We start from the raw sequence: 21,136 nt of genomic DNA on the forward strand, positions 1-21,136 counted from the left end.
CATTGTTTAGAGCTTGCCAGTAAGCCTGTTGCACCACCTGGGATTGTCTCATAACTTTGTTCCTCCCACCATGTCTAATACAAAGTGTTAGTCTGGCAACCCACCTACACATTCACATAAACATTTTCATTTTAAACCCTAGGTGAATAGTTTTAACTCAAGCTCAAGGTGTGACGAATTACAATTTTTTAGAGCTAGAAAGAAACTGAATCATGTCAAACTGGTGTTTGCCTTTGGAATATGCCAAAGAAAGAGGGCGAGGGACACACAATTATGTATAATAAATGTAGTCCTTTTCATACAGTTCGGTGTTTAAAATAGCCCCTTTCACTTTCTTTTAGAAGTTTCTATTTATTCTGGATGTAGATGTAGTTATTTATACATAGGGAGTAAAGATCCCTTTTAATATACAGACCATAAAAGCAGATATTTTAATGTCTATTCAAAGGGTCAAGGTAGGCCTCCAACCCCTTTGAATGCCCCCATTTTTAATCAAGTTTTCCATGGAAATGCCAGAGTATGAAAAAAGGGGTCAGGATTTCTAAGAGTGTTTTATGAACTGCTTTAAAGACCCCAAAAATCTTATTTTCAAAAGACACACTAATGCATAAATGCATGCAAGAATTAAGAAAAATTCCCACATGGCACGTTTTGCTTATTCCACCTTACCCCTTGAAATGAAAGCACTGAAAGAGCACATTCAGAGAAGCAGAGTTACATTCAGATGTAAAGATGAAGCAAGAATTCACAAGTTTGCTTCTTCTATAGAAAAGTACAGAAATTAGGAGGTGGAGAGGAAAAGGCCCCGAGAAAAGAATGCTATGTAGGTAAACAACTGCCTCTATATTTTACAGTACTGAAAATACCAGCAAAATACACTAATATAGCAAATGCATGTAATTGTAAAGATATACATTCAACGCCACTTACAATGGCTTTCTTCTTTTTCTTTGAAATTTATATTGATTACGTTTCAGATGTCTGACAGAATGCCCATAAACTCATTAGAGCTTTGAGTTACTCTAACTGCTCACCTGATGTAGGTTAAAACAGAATAGGTATAGTAATATTTGTTTCGACCCGAGATATGAAGTTGCTTTCATTTTACACTATTAAGCAGATAGTCTTATTTCAACTGAGTAAAATCACAGGCATTACTTTAGGAAAAAAAATGCAGAACATGGAGTTTCTTGACTTGGTTCCATAAACTTACAAGCATTTCAGGCCCAACAGAAGCAAAAGTTCTTTGCCAATGTTAAATCTGCAAAGCTGATCACCGGCATCCTTCAAGTGTTCCTGTCAAAGCATCAAGGCTGCTGTCTGTGTCTGAAGCCAATGTTTGTTCTGTCGACATGGATGAAATGTCATTGATAGATGATGACTGGGAAGGGCTGGTGTTGCTATTCACTGCTGCATCTGTGCTAAGTAAACCAAGCATAAGAAAATCTGAGGCAAGACATGGCTGGAACCATAGATTTAACAGAACTGTATTCATTGTTCTGGTGAATTTATTGTGGTTTGCATTATTTATGTGCTTTTGTGTTTGATATTATAGTGTTTACAATGGTCCATCTCCCCCCCCCCCAACCCACAATCCCCTTGGGATTATTGTGAGCTGCTTTGAACTCAATGCTTGTCGTCGAAATAGCGGAATACAAATATTGTATCAAATCAAACAAACTGATGATATTTTAGGATTTATAGTATTCTTTCTCCAAACACAAATGGCTTACCGTGGTATTTCTTAAAGGAGTATGTATATGCAATACTGCAAGCTTTCTACTCAAGGACATCAAATATTTTATAGGAAACAAAAGCCCTGTGCTTTTGAACAAATGAAAACATGTAGTCAGTATGTTGGGAATGAGAGCATACACACTTATGAAAATGAAATTTCAGTTTCTTCCTTCGGATATTTTTGAAATCTTTGTTTTCTAAAAAAAAAATAGCACCCATTACTCCACAATAGACTGGATCTAGTGTGCCCCTCTATAAATGGAAGAGCCCCTTCCATTTGTAAAAGAGGCAGATCCACTGGAGGTTCCTGCTAGGGAAAAGGGGGACATGGTTTGCAATTCTAGGCCACTATACTGCTCCAGAGGATTCATAACCATCTGGTCAGGGTGAATAAAAATCAATTTCTAAAAATAATAATCCAAAAACTGCAAATTAGAAACAAACAATTAGAAATAAATAATCTAAATACAAATGTGTTGGCCCCCAAATTAATCTCTACATTGAATCAATGCCTCTATCAAATGCACTGAGCAAAAGGGTAAATGAAGAACCTATGTGATCATTTCTCAAATATGAACATTTACTTTCTACCTACCAAATGTAGACATTTCCTTTTCACTTGATGAAAGCAAACTGCTGTAGTCTGCCTACTAACTACCAAACCTTGCTTTGACTTATCAGTGATGGGCATTTCATGCTTGCTTCCTACTCTGTTTTTGTGAGGCTGGGCTAGGCCAGTGTTAGAAGCAACGCTGTGTGCACTTAATTTTCACAACAGAACCAGTGCTGTACTTACTTTTTGCACAGAAAATTAATCTCAGATATTGCTCGTAATGCCAGGCCATGGTGAACTAGCTTCCATGAGCAAGAGGAAGCTGGGCTTGCATACTCCCTGCCATCCTTCTGCTCCCACATGGTTGGGAAGCGGATTTCTGTCAAGTGTGTCTTTGCTTTTGCCAAGTTTGGTTGCTACTGAAATGAAATCAATATTGCTGCTACTCACACCTGAGTAGGCCTGGCATTGTGTACAAACATGTGCAATATTTGACATCAATTTACAATCAAGCGATGCATACATTTTATGAAATAAATAATTAAATAAAGCATTATATGTGAATTGGGCCATTGGATGTGTGCATGAGCCACATCTTCCAGAGAAATCTTCCAGAGTTCTGGTACTTTAGTTGCACTTTCTTGTTCCCTGGACAAGCTTTTTGCTACCAAGTATGTCAGTCAAGATGTAGGGACAGCACCTCACTCATTCATTTCATATTTGTAGTTCGTAGAGCAGGTAAAGGCTATGTGACTGTATTGTCTCCTAGAACAGCAGTTACAGGAAAGAGAAATTCTGTTTCCTTTTTTGTGGTCTCTGTGCAGTCCCCTATGACAACAGTGAGAAGTTCTTACCTGGAGAAGGATGTAGAAATTGTGTCAGCTAAAAATATTCATCAGTGCATCTCCACCAACATCACCCTATTTTGTGGTATCACTGCCTATACTATAGCAGAATGCCAGGCAAATGTCCGAAGAGACTGCCAGGTTGCTATCTTGCCTGCATTCACCACTGATATGAAGAAAACATGTTTGTAAAATTTAAATTTCAAGGTCAAGTAGGTATGAGCCTCTACAGCGTTCCCCATTACATTCCTTGGGACCGCAAGCCAAGCTAGACAGTGCTTCCATTCATCATTGTTACAGGACTGCCAGACAACTTTAAAATAAAAAGGAGAGGGGTGTTGTTCCCCATAAATTTCCTTTCAAGAAGAAGAAGAAGAAGAAGATGATGATGATGAAGAAGAAGAGTAGTTTGGACTTGATATCCCGCTTTATCACTACCCGAAGGAGTCTCCAAGCGGCTAACATTCTCCTTTCCCTTCCTCCCCCACAACTAACACTCTGTGAGGTGAGTGGGGCTGAGAGACTTCAAAGAAGTGTGACTAGCCCAGGGTCACCCAGCAGCTGCATGTGGAGGAGCGGAGACGCGAACCCGGTTCCCCAGATTACGAGACTACTGCTCTTAACCACTACACCACTCTGGCTCTTGCTCCCGAACAGTTCTATGGAATGTGATCACACCATTTTTGTTTCTCATCATGATGGATCTGCCTGCTGCTGGGAGAGAATACAAGTGATACAAATGTCACTCAGAGCAATGAGGGAAGACTTCCTATTCTCTCCTGAAACCTTAAAGCTACAGAGAACACTTTTATTCCTCAGTGGTGAGGGATGGTGTGTGATGTAGTCCATTGTCACCTGGAGGGTCAGAGGCTCCTCACCTGTGCTTCAGGGGGAAAAGGCATCCCATCCACAGCTCTCAACTTCTTTTATCATCTTTCCCCACAGCTAGAAATTAATATTATAATTCCATGTAGCTCAATTATTTTATTACTAGGTGTTTGTGCACATTCTGAAACAGGTTGCACTGGAACAAGAATTTGAACAACATAACTTACTTGGAAACTTCCGTTGTTAATGACAACAGATTTATAACACAGCACAAAGAACTCCTGAAGACAAAAACAGACTATTACATCAATGACTAACCTGAAGGTTGTTCTTTTACCAAACCATTCTTATTCCTTTCTTCCCAATCCATTACTTCTTTATATATTAGTTCTACATTTAAAAGAAATGACAGAGGAAGGAAAAATAGAAGAAAAATTACAAGAGTACTTTTTAAAATCTTGAAACAGTTACTATGATCTGACACAGCACTCTCATGCAAACCCCTCCATCTCAAATAACCACCCAGTCACTGTAAAAGTATACTTATGTTTAATTTTTGTTTATAAAGCATCTATAGGTTGCCCTATGACAAAAGGTTCTCTAGCATCATAGCATATAATAAATCATGGTTACCTTTCCATTCTTCAATGGCATGTTCTCTTTCTTCCAACTGTGCATCGTAGATTTGAGGAGGAGGCTACAAAAAAAAGGTTAAAAATAAAAGTCTTTGAATTCAATAAAACATAGTTTAATTCCCAAGATGAAATACAAGTGTAAAAAAGAAACGATCGTTTATTGAGCTGGGAAGTTCTCATGTGTTATTCCCATTGAAACAAACATAAGCTGCATAAGAGAATGTTTCTGTTTAAAAGGCTCTTTATAAACTTTTCATCAAAGCTAGTTTCTACTGTTATTGCATAATTTGCTTTTTTGAATACAAGGATTAGTAAATGCTACAATTAATAGGGTAGCAGCCAAATAAAGGAGTTTTAGTCAATCGATCATTGTACGTAGTTGACAAATCAATTTATCTAGCAATAAAATTTGCACAGGAATATGATCAAGTTTTCAACAGAATAAGCAATTTTTAAACTTTTACTCAATTTAGTCAAATTTTCCAGTAAAAATCCCCACAAAGGAGGTCTGTGCTTTTTATTTCATTTAATGAAAAGGCATTATAGCTACCTAGCTTGCGTTAACAGGCTTATTTAGTCTCAGCAATATTTCAGTGGCCCTACCTCATCCCTAACATGATCTTAATAGGCTGCTGAATTTTTAGTCACGGAGCTGGTTCTCTCCCTCCCATGGACACTACTATCACAGAACTTCTAAATTCCTCCCCTAGGTAAAATTTGGAGCTGCCCATAGGAAACAACAGAGAAGCCCACAATTTTAGCATATATGAGATTAGCAGCAGTATGCCAATCTATACGCAAAGACAGAAGCTCATGCTCCAACTCAGGTCTTATTTGGAATCATTTTTCCTGAACATCCTCCAATTTCAAGCCCAGTGCTTAGCTGCATGCAGAATCCTTGTACTCCATTAACTTTACATGAAAACATTCTGCAGTTCTAAATATTAAGCCCCACCCCCACTTCAAATATACCATATGGTTTTTCATATCCAAAAAACCCCACCTAGTTAAAGGATGCAGGGACTTCCATATTTCCTGCTACCTTTTTTTTTTCTTTGCTAGACATGCTGATGCCCAGTCACAATTATCCTAAAATGCAGGCTTTCCTCCCTTTTTTATGGGCAGCTCTCATGCTCACCGCAGAAGGGAAAAAAGGTCTAAAGGAGACTGGATGTTGGCAGCCTCTGCAACCTTTTGAATTACAAGTTTATTCTCCCCCCTGCCTCCTCTACCCTTCTTCTTTTATCCAGTTCTTAAGAATCAAATAAATACAAATTCTTCACTCTCTCATACTGACTTTTGTCTTGCCACAGAGCTGCAAAATACAGGATGGCTTAAAGACTAGGAAATGTGACTTGGTGGGATTTATTATGGAACTGCACTGCAATTACTGTGGCATATATAGCATACATAGCATATATAACACTTTTTCTAGTGTAAGGAGAAATCTAAATATGCTCTCAGATTTTCACCAAGGTAAGTAGCACTGCCATAGTGACATCAACCTTATAATTTCTTTTGAATAAACTTTAAAGGTAAACTTACCGCTTCAGCTTCAGCTGGGTCATACCAAACAGTGATATATGGATGACGCAAAGCTTCATCTACCGAAATTCGTTTGTCTGGATCTACTACTAGCATTTTTGATAGTAAATCTCTAGCTTGACCAGCTAAAAAATGGAAAGGGGGGTGACCGTTAGCTGAAGATCTGAAGCATAAAGGTAAGGTACAAAATACATATTCATAACAAGGACATACCATAAGGTATTTTTTAGTCTTGGATATTTTGACAAGAGACAGTAAGGATGTTGGAATTCACTCAATACAATAAACATGCTTAATGTAAACTGTGGATTAAAAAAATGATAATCTGCATTTTGCTAAGTGACAGACAACAGGAATATGCTGTTTTATCAACTAGAAAAAAGTATCCACCCCACCCCAAACAATTACCATAGCATTCTGGTTAAGATCCCTGAAATTTGTTAGTTTGATTTTTAAATTTGACAGTTCCTACTGCTCTACTAGCACAGAATGCTGTTTCTTACAATGGGGCTTTTGCCAGGACAGTACAGTGGTACCTCTAGTTACGAACTTAATTCATTCCGGAGGTCCGTTCTTAACCTGAAACTGTTCTTAACTAGAGGTGTGCTTTCGCTAATGGGGCCTCTTGCTGCAGCTGCGCCGCCGGCACACGATTTCCATTCTCATCCTGGGGCAAAGTTCTCAACTCGAGGTAACTCTTCCAGGTTAGCGGAATTTGTAACCTGAAGCATTTGTAACTCAAGGTATCACTGTAGTATGATTCAATTGCAAAATAAAACATGAATTAACAATGCCAAAACAAAGAAACATATACTGATAGGCTATGGCATACAGTTATAATGTCCCAAATCAAAAAATTAAGTAATTCCTGTCTTCACCAACTGGTCTGGTAACCTAAACTCTATAATGCAACTTGAAGTATTAAAAGCCTGTACAAAAAAATAATGATGCCTGTTTCACAACCTTGAGAAAAATGAAAATACAAGAATAATGCACACATGAAATCTTACTTTTTAGTTTGTCCCGATCAGATTCCGATGGAAATATCCAGTCTGGGAACAACTCTTCAAATTTGATACCTGGATATTTTGGCCTATTTTCTACATAGTTCCGCACAGTAGGCTGCAGTTTTTTCATAAAATCTGCTGATGGTGTACCTAGTTGTTCAATAACTTTATTCCACTGGTCAATATCTGCAACAGTTTCATTTAGGAAAACAATAGTATTCCCCCTTTCCCACCAAAAAGCATGTATAGTACAAGAATTAGCTACCGTATGTATTTAATTTATTGCATTTATATCCTACCTTTTTCTCCGAAGAGCTCAAAGTGCCATACATGGCTCTTCCCCTCTTCATTTAATCCCCATGACAACTCTGTAAGGTAGGTTAGGCTGAGAGACTGTAACTGGCCCAAGGTCACTCGGTGAGCTTCACAGCTGAGCAGGGATTTGAACCCTGGCCTCCCAGGTCCTAGTCCAACACTCTAAGCACAATCCCACACTGGCTTTTCACAAAAGGTTGTGAAGCATGTTGGGAATGGCTTGAGAGACAAGTTAGATCCAAACTTTGTTGGCATATTTCTACTCAGGGCTGGAAGAATTTCGAAACGCTTCTGCTTGTCACCTATGTGGATAACTACCTAGCAGGTAGTCACAGGATGTACTCCAAGTGGATTCTGAACTTAAGCATTTAAAAGGTACATGGAGACAAAATTTCAGAATCAACTTGAAAGTAGTATCTTCTTCAGTTACGCCCCTCTTCCCTGCACAAAACTAAATCCCAAATCAAAATACTTCAGTTCCACAGGGTGTGTTGGATTTTTCAACTTACAAAAATTAAGAGTGCTCATTAGGAATTTCAAAAGATATTTTGGTTAAATTAAATTAATATAACTTAGCTGTGCTTGGTAAGTAAAATGTGTGTAGAACTGCACTGAAATCATTAAAAACGATTGCCAAGAACTTGCAGTTATGTTGTTGTTGCTTAGCATTGGCTGACATATTCAGAAGGTAAAATTATAATTCTTTGGTTTTCCGAAAGCAGTTTATGTGCTTCTTCCTCAGATATAGACTTACCAAGCTAAATGTTGTCCAGTCAGAAAAATAATAGCAGATTTGAATTCCTCACACCCAAAAACATACTTTAAAGACCCTTCACTGAAGAAATCTCCAAAAATTAAGTTTCAACCCCTAAAATAACATGTCCTACTGGGGCAGCTTCCTCCCCAACAAATATTTATTTCTGGGGAGCTGTACATTTTAACTAGCAAGATCATGCTTTTAATAGTATTTTTAATCCTCAATAACTTTTTCTCCACCGACTTTTATAGAATGGAAGTGTTTGGCAGAATTTCACCCTCACAATTCCCTGCCACTTCTTTAAAGAACTCACTAGAATTCAATGGAACAGATGAGTTCTTCCAATATCGTAGAGGACATTACCCACAATATTTTCTGTTTAACCTGAGTGAGCACAGCACTGGAATGACAGTACCAGTCTATGGGGCTATATAAGGCTAGCTATACTTCTCTTTTTAGGAGGAGAAGACATGACCAACATCATGTCTTATCGTACTTCTGTAGGCTTCATAAAGGCAAATCCAGATGTACGTTTAAACCAAAGACACAGTGAAAAACATATTTAAAATCCCATTATAAGATTCTCTATGTTAGTTACTATAATAGCTTAAATTTAGTATGCTGGCAAAAAAAATCAATTTCATAAATTATTTAGTAACAATCAATGGATGTCAATTGCAACTACAAGCTTGGCAATTTCAAAGTGTTAAGCCTTGTTTACTAAATGCAAGCAAAATATGCTAAATTAGCTAGCTCTCTGAAGCATCAGGAAAAAAATCCTTCTAGCTTGAAGATATATACTACAGTACAGTGCACATTTCCGTAGTTTTCCGAATAAAAAAGCCACATCACTGCTGCTATTAAGGTATCCGTTTAAAGAATCTGTATGTTCTGTACAGATGAACATGCTAATTGCTCAGTTTTTCCTTGCTTGATCAAATGCATTTAGATGGAATTTTGATACCAAGTACTATAAAAGGTTAAAATATCACATGCTAAATTGCACAAATAAAGACAGCTTCTTGATCTGCATAGATAAATGGATTTTACTAAAGAACTCCACCAATCTAGAGTTAAAGGAACCTTAATTCACTACGCAGTCCTAAAACATGTCTACTCAGAGGTTACTACTACTTAATTAAGTAGGATGTACTTTCAGGGACATAAAACTGCAGCCTTAGAAAACTTTGTACAAACCATGTATTTCATTACTGAATTCCAGAATATTTTAAAACAATAATTTTGTGCAGTTTCTGCTCTCTGGTGCATTCAGAACTCTAGTCTATATGAAATAAATCTTTTTGGAATACCTCCGTAGGTGAAAACAATCAAGTTCCACATGGCTGACAAGTGCTTAATCAGAAACGGATATCAAGTGAGGTTTTTTGGGCATCACCATAAATCTTCAACAGCACACACCAGAAGTATCAATAATCACAATCCAAATTACTAAAATGTGCCTCTCATCTAGGAACAAAGAGGCCACATGCAAATATAATGATTAGATAGTGCTTGCTAGTAGAAATTAATGAGTAAGTCCCTTTAAATGTGGCCTTCTATAAGGTCCCTCAAGTTGTTAAACTGCAGCAAATGAAATTTAAAATGGAAGAAACAATTCTCATCCCTCACACTCCTTCAGAATCCCAAATTGGAGCTGCATGGTCCTAATAATTATTAAAAAGGATGTGCATAAGGTACTACAGATAGCTTGGTGTGCCTAAGATCTATACTGTATATTGCAAACAGAGAACACTGTAGTATTTTTAATATCCCAAAGCACTGAAGAGAAACTTTCACATATGTACTTCTGGAAGAAAAGTGTTTGACAATACATTGTGTGTGTGTGTGTGTGTGTGTGTGTGTGTGTGTGTGTATTTCAATAGGGACAATAACCATTTACATGGCTTCCATGTAAATCACAAAGATGGAAAACAATATGGGTATAAAGAGGGGAAGAAAGCATTAGGATGTCAACACTAAGACCCTTCTCAACTCTCTGCTCAGTCATGAAAAGTACCAGTATCTGTTGAAATATATTAAATTATGTGTTTTCTGAAGAGACTGTGATTGCACCTGAGATTGACTTTCAAGTAAACAACACTTTTAACCAATAATATAAAGTAATGATCAGAGGAAACAGATACTAGGTTGGTGGAGCTCAAACGAGTAAGATGCATTTTCTGCACAGAAATTTGTTAAGCATGAAACACAGATATATGAAGAGAGCAAATATGAAAACTAGTGTTAACATGCAACTTAAAAGAGACACAGCATACATGAAGAATTGTGTTAGGTTGGTAATAAGGCTTTAGAGAATAAAATAATATATATGGGAGAAAATGAAAATTCAAGCTTCTTCTATTTAATTGTGTTATTAGGTTAACACATGATCAACCATTAAAATCTCATGAAATTAAGCATTCGGAATTATATTTTTCTAACCTGCATGCCTTCACTATCCTTTTGAAGAGAACAGGATAAGATAAGAACTGACAAGACAAAACCACTGTTGTGAGGCTATTTCCATTGTGCAGAGAAATGCAAAAAAAGAGAAAACAATAAATTTTGAACAGTAATTTTGTGGAATTTTCAGTTTAAACAGTGCCAATAACATCAAGGAAATTTGCAGCACCATTAAAACTGCAAAAAAATGAAATTCCAAACAAGAATGATTAATGTTCAAACACCGAAGTTAAATGTGGACGAAGAAGAGAATAAAAGTTTAAGTGCTTGGTTAATATCACAAATTTTGAACATGTGTGGCAGATCCATTCAGTAAAAAGATGAGGGCAGGGGATTAGCATATTTTGCATCCATAAGTGAGTGAAATAACTCTTTGGTAAATGTGGATTAAGATTCAAAATTATTAGGGAAGGATACGATCAGTGCCTTGGAATATCACACAACCTTTCACCAATTCTCCCATGATGCAACCAACTGACCAGATATCAACTGAAAGTAAAAGTGAAATGACAAAATTATGAAGTGTCGTGAACTAAAGTGGAAAACAAAAACATTTTTACATTAAAAACACAACAATGCAAAAAAAATGAAACTGCTAACGTGTTGTTGAACAACATGGACAAGAATCTAAATGCAAATTTTAACTTTTGACGAAGAAACATTTTGCATTAAAAATATAACGCCACCATATTAAGGCAGGTCTGGCAATTCCTCAAAAATCGCTTCAGTCTTATTTTCAACTGTTCACATTTGTGGTCCATGAAAGTCTTATAAAGGATACAATCTCTTCCTGGAAACAGGACCTTATGGAGCACCATTTCTGCCATTATGCACCCAACAGACCAGATATCCACTATTAAATGTTAGGTGTAATAGGGACAAAAGTTACAAATCTACAAACACATTTTCAATACACACTAAACATTCATGGCAGCTATTCAGAATAACCCAAACAAAAAATTCACCACAGACTATTTTATACAGTATTCTTTAAACTGAAATAATAGCCAACTAGTCCCTGGTTTGAAAGAGTGTTAAACAGAACTAGCGTTTCCTAGATTGAGGTCCTTCCTGACTGCGTATTTTTTAGTAAAACCTCCATAAGCCTTTGGAGTTTAATTTTTATAATGGAATATCTGGGAGGCAACATTACACATTTCTGCTCTACCAAGAGAAAAACTCAGCACCATGCACCATTGCCTTTTATTGCCATATTGGCAACCTAGATAATAGGTTGTAGCCAGCGAGTTAGGAGATGAGGTAATCTCCACAGCCTTATCAACATACTGTATACTGACAGGTGGTGTGGGATGAAGGAGGCTGACTAGCCAGCAGTGCTTCCAGCTTCAGAGACCCTGTCCCTCAGAGGATGCTTAGTGCTGGTGGTGGCTGAGTGGTGCCTCCTCCACTACCTCACCAGCTGCATCTCTCTTTGCATAGGGAGATTTTAAAAGATAAGAAGGTAAAACTAGTTCTTTAGGCTGTGAAAACTCGGCAGCACTGCCTCAGGCAATTACCCCATGATGCTTGGTGGTGGAAAGCCTACTACACACAGTTCTCAAACGATAAGAATACATTCAAGAAACAGAGAAATCTAACAACTGGTCAAGTACCCAACAAGACGTAATTCTGTTCTGCAACTTACCATTTTCTTTGTATCCCATCCCAAGAATAACCTCTGGTGCTCTGTAATATCGTGTTACTACATATGGGGTCATCATGAAATTAGTACATGCCGTCCTTGCAAGTCCAAAGTCAAGGATTTTGAGAGTACAATCTGATTTTACTACTATATTGCTGGGTTTTAAATCCTAAGAAAAAATACATTCAATTAAATGTTTAAAAATATATAGGGTGGTGCTGTGTTTGGGGTGGGGGAGAATCTGCATGATTAAGAGTTTCTGGGATGGGGAGTCTTGGTACCTTTCCCCTCCCCCCCAGTTAACACATTGGGGCTGGAAGAGACTCCAGAGTGAAATTCATCTACTATTGGAAGGAGGGAATAACTAAGTTTGTTGGAGCTCTATCCTTAGCTCTTGCCCCACCCAACAGTTGGCTGCTGTTTTATAGGAGAGGGGAGGTCGCCAATTTCTGCCAATTACACACAGAGAGACATATGACAGGGATTGCCAACCTGGCATCCGCAAATGCCTTCACTGGCATCTGCAAGCAGTGGGCCCAAACTTTTGAGTTTCCTCAGAATAAAATAAAAAGCAAGTCTTTCACACTCCTAGAAAGTTACAAAGCAAGATAAGTAGGTACCATCTACCGTATTTTTCGCCCCATAGGGCGCACCGCCCCATAGGACGCACCTAGTTTTTTTGGGGGGGGGGAATAAAGAAAAAAAATTATTTCCCCCCCAGGTGCGGGGCTGGCGCGGGGGAAGCCCGAGCTTCCCCCAATCCCAGCCCCGAGAACAGCCTGCTATCCGCAAGCCTAGGGAGGCCAGCGGTAAGTCGCGCCGGTCTCCCCGGGCGTCGGAATACAGGCAGCTCGCCCCAGGACAGCAGGCAGCTCTGCGCAGCCATCGGGAGGCAGACGCGACTTCGCGCCCTGCTCCAGATGGCTGCGCAGAGCTGCGCTCACCCGAGGCAGCAGGCAGCTCTGCGCAGCCATCGGGAGGCGGGCGCAACTTCGCGCCCCGCTCCAGATGGCTGCGCAGAGCTGCGCTCGCCCTGGGACTGCAGACAGCTCTGCATTCGCCCCATAGGACGCACACACATTTCCCCTTCTTTTTTGGAGGGGGAAAAGTGTGTCCTATAGGGCGAAAAATACGGTAAGTGATTTCTGTGAAATGAGCCAGCCTAGCTACTCCCGTCTGTCAATGTTTCAGTCAACCATAAAGAGCTGTTGCTTTCCCTTCTCCTGCTTTTGTCTTGTTTTCTAGTCTTTGGAATGTCCATAGTTTGTCCTTCATTTTTCACTAGGAACCAGGATGCATCTTTCCTGTGGTGGGGTCATCTGAGATTAGGCAGTCCCTAGAAGTTGTTTTAATGCAAATAATACTGCTTAATATGTACGAGTAAATATTAAAGAATCCCTCCTTGCCCCCAAAAAGGCAAGTGTGGAAGCTTTGCTAATGGGTGTAGGCTCCTGCTGTGCAGAAGTTGATGTCCAGCCACTCATTAAGAATTCACCGTATAGTTAACTTATAGTACAACTGTATACATGGCTACTCAGAGCTGGGTTTCTCTGTGTTTAATGAGCCTTACTCCTAGCTAGGTGGGTATAGGATGACAACCTAGGCTTTTCAGCAAGGGCAATGAGCTAAAGTAGAACGTGAGGAGTGGAAACCCAACAGTTCTGGGCACTGAACGACAAATCTGGTTAAGCTTCAGAATTCATGACCACAGGATATCGTTTGTTTCCCTCTTGTATGAGAATATAAAAGGGATTGATCGAACACGACAAGTCCTAATTGTCATGTCATTATAAAATAAACCCTTTCAAATATAGCTGAATATTCTTAATGAGGTTAATTAATGAAAGTCAGTTATCGATACAATTGTAATAGCACTACGTACTCTATGGATGATACCAGCTGAATGGAGATGTTTGATACCACACAGCATCTGGTACAAAAGGTAGGACATTCTTTCATGATCCAACTCCATATGAATTACTTGGCACAAGTTAGCATCCATTAGTTCCATAACTAAATACCTGAAACATTTAAAAAAGTATTTTTTACAAGAGCAAACGTTGACTACAGCTTGCGGTTAGCAATGAGAGATAGTAACCACAAGCTCAGGTACAGACAACAAACTAAGCCAGACCTCAGCTTAGCTCAACATGGGTGAGAGCATAAAAAGGATATGGGTGGTCTAGGAGCCCACAAGTTTGCACAGCCCCAGTAAGTCATAGCTTAACATGTTGTGGGAATGCAAAATGGAAATTACAGTGGATGCAATTATACAATTTTGTTTTCTTAGCAGAAATATTTTTTAGCAATCCAGACTCAAATAATCTATTATTTTATTACTTTGGGTACAAATCTCCCACTGAAGTTAATTGGCAAAACTTCAACTGACATTAGTTCACATCTCAGTTTGAAAATATTGTCAGGATACTGGTTTGACTGCTCTTTCAGCAAAGGAAAATAAATAAAGCAACTCCCTCTCCCCAATGTCAGTTATGTGGCCAGTAAAATTTATTTTTTATTTTATTTATTTAATTTGGATACCTTCCTTTATCCGAAGATCACAGGGTGGGTCACAACATAAAAATACAAAATGAGAACACATAATAAAACAAAAACAAAACAATAACCCATCTCCTAATGATGAAATGAACACTTGGGGGGAGTGTTATGTTTTGTTCATAAGTCTCAATGCTTACAAGAAGGCTTCAGCATTTTTCTCCAAAAAGCACAATATATTTTAAAAATAATTTATAGGCCAACTGCTTCCAGGCAGAGAACATCAAGAATCTGGTCTTAAAATCTTAAATGGATATTTATCAAGAAAACACAATAAAGTAAACTCACACATCTTGAAATTCTTCTAGTGACTTCTGTGGTGTGAATACATTTAATAGACTAATTATCTGTAAAACCAAAATAAAAGAATTATAATCACCATCACAATCATTTGCAAAAAAAAATATCAAACAGTACATGGCAATGTCAGCATATAGATCAGATTATTTAATAACTTTTTACCTGAAGCTTTGTAGCAAGAAAAATGAGATTAACATAGTGATTCACAAATATTTTAGAACTAACTCATGATCCTCATTCAGTTTGCATAATGCTATTTTTTTTGTCAAGTTCCATAAGGGACAATCAATATTTCAACATAAATGAGATAAATCAAGTATATTTGTTTAATGGATTGAATAGCTTTATTTATAATAAATCCATGATAAATTAATAACCAGAGTTTTGAAGTATGACACTTCTTAGATTATGGGAGTAGCACAGTTGCATCTCAGTGATATATTATTTTGCTAGAAGGCCTAGAAAATACATTTCCACATTGCCTGTTCAAATACTCAGTGGAAAGAGATCAATACCCTATCGATAAGGGTTTTTTTTACTGCTTTTTGAAGAAAAACATAATAGTTACTAAGAAGTATACATGCTACTAAATATACATTATAAGCCTGCTAATAATAATAGAATCATAGAATTGGAAGGGACGAGGGTCATTTTAATGGTCATAAAGAGAAACATACTGGACTGTTTTTTAATACATTTCTAGAAATATTGGTTGCCAATCTGTGGTGTAAGCCATAGATCATTCCTATCCGAAGAACTGTTACCTAAAGCCAACTACAGACAACAAAAAGACCACAAAGAGACCTGCATGAAAAAACCCAAATTTAGTTAGCTTTTCAAAGAAATATGACATGAATAACTAGTCTTCTACATTGCAATTAGGAAATAGTCCTAAAACAACTACAGTGTTTCATTACAGGAGGTACAGGAGAGAGCAAAAATTGATCTCTCTCTCAATTATTTAATTATTTGAATCACAGAATAATGGCTTTCGTTCCAGTTGATTCATCTGACATTCATTCAATTATTATTTTACATTTACTTGTTTCTAATATAAATTAACATTACTCACATTTTTGTGATTGACACATTTTAGAAGCACAAGTTCCCTGTAAGCTCGTTTTGCATGTGTTTGGTTTTGAAAAGGGCGACTCAATTTCTTTACAGCAACATTTATTCCAAGAACTGTATCAAATGCAGCACTGAAAAGTTAAAACAGAAACATCTTAATTGCAGCTTTTTAAAATCAGAGCCATGGGTGTCAGGGTATATGACAGACAAGCTCAGTTACTCCAAGGAAACTGCTTCTTGTTTTAGGTGAAGGGCAAAGTGCACAAATGAAAACCCTCTCAAGTTTTACTTTATTCAACAAAAAATAAATCAGATCTTATTACTAGACTAATTTTAGCACCTCCATGCAATGAAGCATTTCATCCTGTTCCATTAGTCAAAGTATAGTTAGAAATTTCTTAAAAGGCAGGTGCATTTATATCTCAGTCAAAAACTAAGAGACAATTCTTCTCTAGAACAGGCGTTAAGATTACATAATTTCTTTAATCAACTTGTTGTTTTAGTTGAGCTCTTATTCTGACATAGGACTTTTTAAAGGTTCTGTTCATTTTCAACTTCATCACAGAATAGTACAGTACTTCAAAATAATGTTTAGATTCTGTTGTTTCTATGTATGTGTGGAATTAAGGTATGTGCCATGAGATGTCAAGCAAATAAAAAACTACCTCACTTTTAGAAGACATCTGAAGGCACGCCTATATAAGGAAGATTTTAATGTTTAATGTTTTACTGTGTTTTGTATTTTAATTTGTTGGAAGCCACCCAGAGTGGCTGGAGCAACCCAGTCAGATGGGCGGCTAATAATAATAATAATACTTTGAGTCCTTGATCAAAATTTTGGAGATATTACAGTTTGATGCTTATACTAGTTTTGTCCAATAAGTAGCTACTCACCATACAATGCCTTGAGCCCCAGAGCCAATAGGTTTCAATTGTTGGTAACGTTTTAGTACAGTGAATGTCGAGTCTGAGACTTGAACACTGTAAAACTGACTGTCACATTTACTCTCGCTCATGATGTAGTGTCATGTAGTTTTCCTCCCAGGATTTGGCAGTTTTCAAGATCTGTAGAAAGAGAACCAAAAAAAGTGAAACTTTTTATAAATATGTACCCAAAGCTGCCAACAGCATTTCTCTTTAGAAATTAGACAGCCACTGAGAGAACAAAGCACGATGTGCATTTAGATGACTAACTTAAGAGACGTGACTAGCATAATGGATGATCCAAAAGTGATTTTAGCAGAATGACTGATCAATGCAATGCTATCTTAGCTGAGATAGCATTTCCTGTGCACACATGTCCTATTCTGTGTGGGTTTCCTGCCCTGTCCCAAGTAACAGGCAACAATAGGCAAGTGGCTGCCCCATGAAGTCCAGAAGTCTACCTCTTCTCCTTTTGGCACAGCACCATTCTTTTCCAGTCAGTTCCATGGGTAGAATGTCTTCAAGTGCCTTGGAACAGAGGAAGAAGCATTCTGTTCCATTTCTTATCTAAAATCTTCTAGCAGTGGTGCCACACCAGATAGAGAAGGGTGCCTTTTCAAACATAGGAGGCTTTCTTACTCCTTCCCATGGCAATGATGAAGTAGGAGGAGACAACAGGGTGTTGTGTGTTGGCGCTGAAAAAGCTTCAGTTAAGCCGTTTAAGCTCACTGCAGAAAACAGCCATTTAGGAGAGTTGTTTTTATTAGGCTAATACTGACATACGAACACACACTATTTACAAACATTACAAGTAGCATTCTCTCTCTGAGCCCAGAGAGGGTTCTTTGCTTCAAAGTCCTTGTTGTGTTAAAGTCCACAATCAAGTCCTAAGGTCAGTTGCTTTCAAAGTCCTGCAGCTGATAAGACAGGCATCCCCAAACTCAGCCCTCCAGCTGTTTTGGGACTACAACTCCCATCATCCCTACCTAACAGAACTAGTGGTCAGGGATGATGGGAGTTGTAGTCCCAAAACAGCTGGAGGGCAGAGTTTGGGGATGCCTGTAATAAGAGTTCTCTAACTTCTGAAGTCCACAAATTTTCCAACTTCTTCCTCAGACGATCTTTTCAAAAAGTTTTCACTTGAATCCATAGTTCCAACAGATAGCCTTCAGCAATTCTCCTACCATGTCCCACACAGTATGCTGTAACCTTGAGCCCTTTTATACACAAAGTCACTTGCCAAATCTGTCCACTAGCCCAGATAAGAGTCACAAGATGCCTGCAGGTGCATGGTGCGGAATGGGTTATCTCTGCTGATTCATAGAGAATTAACCCATTAACATTAATCCTTAACATTTTGCCCCCCAAGGAAGAACTGGAGCAACCGATGACCCTCATACATCAAAGCTGTCCAAGACAGCAAATACACTGCTAAGTTTGTGTCATTGTCTGTCTTCTCTTTCTTTGTTTATGTGTGTTGCCTGTCCCCGCTTCACTTATGTTCAGTACAGTGGTACCTCGGGTTAAGTACTTAATTCGTTCCGGAGGTCCGTTCTTAACCTGAAACTGTTCTTAACCTGAAGCACCACTTTAGCTAATGGGGCCTCCTGCTGCCGCCACGCCGCTGGAGCACGATTTCTGTTCTCATCCTGAAGCAAAGTTCTTAACCTGAGGTACTATTTCTGGGTTAGCGGAGTCTGTAACCTGAAACGTATGTAACCTGAAGCGTATGTAACCTGAGGTACCACTGTACTTATTTCAGATAATTGTAAAGTTTGAAGGAATCTCAAGGGTCATCAAGTCCAACTCCCTGAACTAAGTCTATTCCTCCTCCTTCTGAGTTTGTGTGTCCTATGTGAATGTGCATGCATGTGCAAGCTTGTGTACATGAGTTAAATTGGCTCAGGTTGGCATACAGCCCTCAAAAGAACCGCAAACCAATGTCAGCCACCTCTGCTATCAAGTTGTACATTTTTTGAATGAAATTCTTAACCCACAATTCTTCAGTTTTGAACTCACGTATCTGGGAGTATAAGGCCCATTTAATTTAATGGAACTTACTTTTCAGTAAATATGTTAAGTCAAACAATGTCATGTATGATGTTTGTTTGCACTCCTACTTTATTATTACCAATGGTCCCAAATCCAGGTACATTTTTGTGCAGAAGACTAAGAATATGATCAGCACAGTCAGTTCAGGCAGCACTGATCTGTTTGCCAGTGCTTGCATGTTGTAAGAGATGCGTCAAAACACATCTTCCTTCCCACACCCTGGTTCAGATGCAGGAGGTAGAAAGATTTCTGCTTCCACAGCAGTTGTTTTGTACTCCTTGGTGGGATGTTTGGTGAGCAGAAAATGTTTGAACTCCTAGATTGTGCTTGCTGGAATATGAGCAGAAAATGTTTGAACTCCTAGATTGTGCTTGCTGGAATATGACAAATATTGTAAAATACTAATAAGTATCTGTGTGGGGAGGAGAGAATTAAGTTACAGCACTAGAAGCAAACAAAAAAGAAGTTATCCTCAGCCAAACAGACTGTTTTGTTTGGATCACTCTGCCAACTACAGAAATTTCACTGCCTGCTAGGGGAATGTGCTGCAAAATTTCAAAACAAATCCAGGCAGCAGGGGCTTAAAACGGCTTTTAAAAATAAGATGACAAGCTATATCTAATGTTAATGTGAATTACACGAGAGACTGCATTTATGTGAACAAACATCTCAAGAAACTTGACAGTGTTTCAAGTTAATTATATATCCACAACATGCATAATACAGAAGGACTGGAAAATAAAATTAATTGCAGAAGCTGGTGAACACCACCAGACTATACTATGTCAAAACAATGTTTTAAGTTGGCAATAAGGCCTAGATTACTTCAAGAAACCTGCCCAACTGTATACCATCTCAAAATACTCCTGTCATATCTGAATTTCATGGAAATATTTGTGTTAAACTTTCCTTCTTTAGCCTTTCTGGTCCCGTCATCATCATCATCATCATCATCACTTCTTCCCCTTCCTCCACCAATCTCAACATATTATGTGAAGTATCATTAATATGAACTAGATTCAACGCTCTGTTCAAGAAAAGTTATAGGGTACGGAGAAAAAAAAGAACATGCAACGCAGTACCAGTAACTCACATTTCCAAATGATTATACGTTTGCAGCTGGTTCACACATAGCAAACCATGGTATGGTTATCAGGTCAAAGCCAGCTATAGTTTGCTGCAACATCCAAATTGGCAGGTATGGATTGTGCTTGCCCTCCAATGCAGAATTGGTGGGTTTAAAGTTCTGGTGTGGAAGGAAAGACAAACCACAGTTAGCATAGATGGATCTACAGGTAAACTGCGGTTTGCCTGAAAAAGAAAGTAAGAAAGGAATAGGAGATTGAAACTTCAAAACTTTAATCTGATGCCAAATCAGCCTCTCTTATAAATCATTAATACATATGACCAAAACTTTTGGTAAATTTGATTAGTGTTTATTAAATATTGCATTTGTGTAAGTAGCAGAGCTTTAATCTAGTTGGCTTATACTATAGTAAAGTAACCAAAATGGAAACTATTTACAAGTTTAATAAAAAAAACCAGCCTCACTAAAGAGTTTAGATTACATTTCACTATTTATTCAAAATACAATTTAAACAAGTGAAATCTTTCTGTTGAAATGTTCAAAATTGTTTTATTACATTCCACTACAGAACTGGAAAAATGTATTTTTGACAGTGATATACATTCAGTTTCCGTTGCCAGGCATAGATACCGATAAGTCAGTTTCTGAGTGTTTACATCTGTGTGCATAATACACACATATATATACCCTAACCAACATAGATGTTTCTCTGTTCAGAACTGGGCACATTCAGTAAAAGCAAGTCCTTTCATGTCTAGGTGTAAAAAGTAAAACATAGCCTCCAATCTTCAGGTGGGCAACATATGGTCTGTGAGCCAC

The 21,136-nt window shown here is 38.1% G+C and overlaps 1 protein-coding gene across 3 annotated transcripts; it reads right to left on the minus strand.

Moving 5' to 3' along the window:
- Nucleotides 1–882: 882 nt before the first annotated feature.
- MAPK9 (mitogen-activated protein kinase 9) lies at nucleotides 883–20,512 on the minus strand. Of its 3 annotated transcripts, none has more exons than XM_081851465.1 (12): nucleotides 20,324–20,512; nucleotides 17,149–17,319; nucleotides 16,256–16,385; nucleotides 15,172–15,230; nucleotides 14,210–14,348; nucleotides 12,331–12,496; nucleotides 11,467–11,538; nucleotides 7,154–7,336; nucleotides 6,144–6,268; nucleotides 4,597–4,660; nucleotides 4,282–4,353; nucleotides 883–1,416 (listed from the first exon to the last, which is right to left on the minus strand). In XM_081851465.1, exons 2-12 carry the CDS (start codon nucleotides 17,268–17,270, stop codon nucleotides 1,274–1,276), a joined length of 1,275 nt encoding a protein of 424 aa, XP_081707591.1. In that variant the 5' UTR covers nucleotides 17,271–17,319; nucleotides 20,324–20,512; the 3' UTR covers nucleotides 883–1,273. The 3 variants fall into 3 exon arrangements, with proteins under 3 accessions (XP_081707591.1, XP_081707590.1, XP_081707592.1); XM_081851464.1 differs by lacking the exon at nucleotides 11,467–11,538 and adding an exon at nucleotides 11,103–11,174 and having other exon boundaries at nucleotides 20,324–20,509; XM_081851466.1 differs by lacking the exon at nucleotides 11,467–11,538 and adding an exon at nucleotides 11,103–11,174 and having other exon boundaries at nucleotides 1,271–1,421; nucleotides 20,324–20,509.
- Between the last annotated feature and the right edge of the window lie 624 nt (nucleotides 20,513–21,136).

The sequence above is a fragment of the Podarcis erhardii genome (genome assembly GCF_964252035.2).
Source record: "Podarcis erhardii genome assembly, chromosome: 2".
Lineage (NCBI taxonomy): Eukaryota > Metazoa > Chordata > Lepidosauria > Squamata > Lacertidae > Podarcis > Podarcis erhardii.